We start from the raw sequence: 4,995 nt of genomic DNA, 5'->3' as shown, positions 1-4,995 counted from the left end.
GCACTAATGTGCACTGATATTTCATCTGCTTCCAACATCAGAGCCTTTACATTAGTAGAAGGATAGCCTAAATTGTATACTACAGTTCACTAGTTACAAGTAACCTTTTAAGCCTCCAGCAGATTACATTTATATTTGTAATTATGTGTGAGTTTTTCATGATGTTCCCTGAGATGTGCTGGACATCAAACACCAAAAGTGGTATGAGACCACACAGATGTGTTGGCTTAGAGAATTCTACTCGAGGTTTGAGTTCTCACAGTGGAATGTTTGGAGGAAACTGCTGTCACTTCTACAGAGAAAATATTCTTCTTATGCAGAAGTGGTTGAGGTCATAAGGACATTGTCTGTACAATTCAAAATAATTTTGTATTTGCTGCTTGCTCTTTATAATATCAACATTTTTTTTTCCCCATCCATGTTCTTGTCAAATTCTTTCTGAGTCCTGCTTATACTTTATCTGATAGTTCCTTTTCCAGGTATTGATTTCTGCATTTTAATGGTTGTCATTTCAGGGTTTTAACAAACTGAAATCCCAATTCTGTAAAAGTGCACATGTGAAGATGGATAATTTTATTTATGTGAGCCACTTAGCTATGCATCCTAAGCACAATATACAGAAATTTATAGGTTATAGACTAAAGGAGAGGTAAAAACAAGATATTTGTTTCAGTTGTTATTATCTTGTGTTAACCATTTCCCAGTTCTATAGTTAGGGCTGTGCATACATACATGCTACAATCTCTGCTCTCACTGTTTCTGCAGTTAATCATGAGTTGTCATCTTTTGGAAGAAGAAAAGTTAATGAACCTTCCCTTCATTTCAGTGTTTTATAAAATTTCATTATTTCATGCACAATTTGTTTTAATTTTATTTCATTATGCTTTAATGTTAAGATTTGGGTTCCTTCTTCTATTTTTCACGTTCGCACTCTTTAATCCTAAATTATCATGCAGCTTTTGCTATGTTATTGACATTCATCTGGTTTTAGACCTTTTTGGGAAAATAAAAGTGAGTTAAAGTTTCCATTTTTTCATTAGGACAAATTTGAAGTTTAACCCTAGGCATAAGGCAGTTATACGTTGTTGGTTTACAGTACAAATGAGCCCACACATTACAGACAAATGCTCTCCCTATAGCAGTGGTAGAACTGGTCTTAAAGGTTTTTCAACTTTCTTATTCTATTGTGGGTGGTCTTCGTTGTTGTTTTTTGTTTTGTCTTTTATTTTGTTTTTAATTCTCCTGGAAGTAATGAGTTACATTAACGACTTAAAAGATACCCAGGAGATAGCAGCAATGGCCATGAGTGACCTGTAAATACATTTTATTATTTAGTGGTGAAATACCCGCCATCAATGGGGCTACAGTCTGGTATGGAGCCTTTAATCCTTATCATAGTTTGAATTAAAAAATAAAATGCCTTAATTGATGAGTGATCTACAGACACGTGCTTACTTGGACAGATATAATGCTCTTGGGCTTTTTGTTACGGCTTAGTTTTAAAGAGTACATCCATATAAGCTCTGTCCAGGTCGATGGATTTCTTCTGCAGTGCTGCCTGCAAATGCTCAGGGAGCAGCCTCCGGTTTCTTATCTCCCCCAGGACAATATCCTCCTTGTTCCGAGGCCTCTGGGTCCTGGCATCCTCAAGGGCGCTGTGCACATCCTGCAGTTTCATCTGAAGCCAATCCTGTCTCTCCACAGTGTGTCGATGCTCTCCAAGATTGTGCATTAATTGCATCTCACTCACTGATCTCTTCCTGAAGGAGAGGAAAGGAAAGGACTCATAATGGCTCTCTTGAATTCATCATCTTAAGTCAAAATCCAGATTTGGGATCTTTTGTAGGATTTTGCAGTACAGAGCTGTACAACTTACCTTTTTCATTTGTAAGGAGTAGAATAACATCTGGAGTAGAGAGAGAGTGTGGATGGTGATTTGCTAATTGTAACAGATATGAGTGAGAAGGCATCAAATATGGGAAGTAGACCAGTAGTCCAATGTGGCAATAGTGTTTGCTTATGTATTTATCTTTTCTTTCACCTGTTGTAGTTGAGCTTAGGGCTTACGAGACAATAGTTAACTGGTTAAGACAACTAAGTATGGTTTTTGTTCAAAGAGTTTTCTTTGGACACTAGAGTTAAGGAAGCATGATTTCCTATGGATTTTTGTCTCAGTGCCAATTGATGTCGGTGTCTGAGGGTGAGTTCCAAGTAGGCTGTCACAATAGAGAAGATGTTCACCCACTAGATCCCCCTCAAGCATCTGCTGATAGTGCGGATTACCTGATGATCTTCCCAAGAAAACCCATACATGATTTTTCTTCATCTACTATTTTCAAAATGAGTTTAAAAACTCTTCATGTTTCTGAGATCTCTACTGCTCTACAGAGAAGTCAGAATTTGGCTGGCTGGGCCAAGGGGTTCAAAAGTGAGGATGGAAAGATTAAGGTACTGGTACTCAAACAGACCACATTCTTGAGAATAATTCACATAATTCCCCAAACTTTGGAAGTGTATAATGATCTACTTACATCATTGGTCTTCCATCAGAGTTTGTGAAAAAACATATGGCATATAAAATCATTACAGTCTTGGCCAGATTTTTTGTAGAACTCATTTTGTCTGCAGAGATAGAAGTGAATAAATGTATAGATCAGTATTTCCAGTAGTTCTTTGGATTCCAAAGAAATTTAGATTAGTAAAAAAGTTAAAGAAAGGCATCAGAATGGTTTTAAAAACATTCTTCTCTTGAAATAGGCTGCAACAAGGAGTACAACAGGAAAAAAAATGGTTTTAATACTATTTCTTATGAGAAAACTTCTGTAACTTTGTAGGCAAGTCTGAAAGCTTCTGTCAGCTTTAACTGCTTTGCATTATCATCATGTATGCACTCACATTTTGGCTAACGGGGTGAAAAGGACCACATCCTTTCAGTAGAACTGTTATTTATCATTTGCATTTGATATGCTTTAAGTATGTTGAAATACTTACGCATTGATATGCAACTGCAAATTTGGATTCTTTTATGTATTTCTTTTGCAGAAACGAGTTGCATTTGCTTTAGCATGAGGGGGCCGACTCTCTTCTGGACAATTTTGCACAGGGGCATAACTCTACTGAGTTATTTCATTCATCATTTAATCACACAAAAGAAATCAGAACTGAGCCCCCTGTATTTTCAGTGCTAATCCTGCATTACCCATATGAATTTCGCACTGCTTTGCACATCATCAGCACAACTGCTGCTTAGAAAATGTATTACCAACGATGTTACAACTGACAGATAAGACACAGTCAAAATTTCAGTTTGGATTTTCAGTATTTACTGCTAGGAAATGCATCCTTTCTGCTACAACTGAAGAAATTTTATAGAGAGTACACAAAACATAAGGAAACATCAAACTCCAGAGTGCCTTTTTTGCAATATTTTCTGCAGTTTTACTTTAGCGCAGGAATCATTTACTATATGTCCTCTTACATGTTAATCTGAATGGCCCCAGCAGTCCATCCAACTCAATATTATGTATTCAGGAATTGGATTACTTCAAGATATTCTAACACACTGTCTCAGATGTATTCATTTCAAACATTTGGTTTAGATAATAAAACAGTTTGATCTTACTTACATTCACTTTTTTTTCAGGCTACCTTAAAAATAAAATAAAAGCAAGTTATAAAGCAATGATAAAATCTTCTAGATAAAGTGTTCTAGAGAACTTGGAAATAAAATAGAGGTATACTCACCAAATACTATCCTAAACAGTTTTCTGGTTTGGGTATGTTGGCAGATGGCTGTGTCTTGATGTCAAGTATATTTAAAGACTACTGAATTGGTTTCGTGGACCCCTTAAATCTGACTTTAAAATAGAGCTTCTAAGTAACTTAGAAGCCCTTTTATTGTCTCAGTTGATGTCACTCTTAACACACACCCTCCTGACCCTCATGTACCCACCCTCAGATGCTTTTGTTAATTTGGCATTTACACGGAAAAGAAAGGTCTCAGCAGAAAGAAAATATCCTTGGTAGCTATGAAGAAGTCTGACTTTTGAATTCAGATTCCCAATTACTCATAGATTTGTGCCCAAGATAATGTGGTATCTAAAGCTGTTGGAAGGATTTGCAAAGAAAGCTTTGTGATGTTAAATGCAGGCAGTGGGGTCAATAAGCTACAAACTCAAGATAAAACATATTGAAAAGTAACATATACAATAATTGCCAGAAATGAGAATAGCAATTTTAGGTCAGAAACTAGACTTCTTTGTAAAAGAATACACTGGAGAGCAGCAGAAACCCCAAGATGATAGACAGTCATCTAATGAATCTGTGAAATCAATCTAATGAAAATGATGGTATTGAAATGTCCATTCTGTACCACTGCCCTGTTACACTTACAACCATGAACATCTCTGCGTTGCTCTAATGTGCTGGATAAAATGCAGGCATTTGAAGAGGCTGTGATATATACTGGTACTTCATACATTTTGGAAAAGCAATATAGAACTCTGTCTACATTCTAAGAAGTAAAATGTTTAAATAATACATTCCCATATATACAAAGGAAGACTACTTTTGGCTGCAATATGGATTCCCTACATTATATGCATTTTCTGGGTTCCAGAGTATTTTGCCAGAAAAAAAGTTTGCCTGCACACTTAAATACACCATTTGAAAGCTATTGTTGCTTTTACAGCGAATACTGTTTAGATTATGCTATGTTGTGCTGTATTATTTCACATACAGATAAAGCAGATATTGGATTACACAGATGGTATTGCTGTGGAAAAAGGAAGGAAAAAAATTCTAAAAATTCATAGTTCTCTCAGTAGATAGTGAAGTGAGCAGCAAAAAATAAAGTCCAATTAAATGAGTTTAGGAAATCTGGATGGAACTGCCTTCCTTTATAGTTCAGTTCTCAGAGTCCTTCTTGCTACACAAAAAGAAAAGTATACAGAGCTTTATGGGGATGATACATTTTCTTAGGAGATTTATGTCCAT

The 4,995-nt window shown here is 36.0% G+C and overlaps 1 protein-coding gene across 1 annotated transcript; it reads right to left on the bottom strand.

The window, feature by feature from the left end:
- Positions 1 to 1,486: 1,486 nt before the first annotated feature.
- On the bottom strand, positions 1,487 to 2,617 carry PTH (parathyroid hormone). Its single transcript, XM_042815003.1, has 2 exons — positions 2,532 to 2,617; positions 1,487 to 1,760 (listed from the first exon to the last, which is right to left on the bottom strand). The coding sequence occupies exons 1-2, from the start codon at positions 2,615 to 2,617 to the stop codon at positions 1,487 to 1,489; spliced, it is 360 nt and encodes a 119-aa protein (XP_042670937.1).
- Positions 2,618 to 4,995: the final 2,378 nt, after the last annotated feature.

The sequence above is a fragment of the Centrocercus urophasianus genome, unplaced genomic scaffold (assembly GCF_019232065.1).
Source record: "Centrocercus urophasianus isolate 14NV4802_14NV808 unplaced genomic scaffold, USGS_Curo_1.0 seq_14, whole genome shotgun sequence".
NCBI lineage: Eukaryota > Metazoa > Chordata > Aves > Galliformes > Phasianidae > Centrocercus > Centrocercus urophasianus.
Note: the sequence above shows the minus strand (reverse complement) of the source record. Positions and strands in the feature narration are given on the sequence as shown.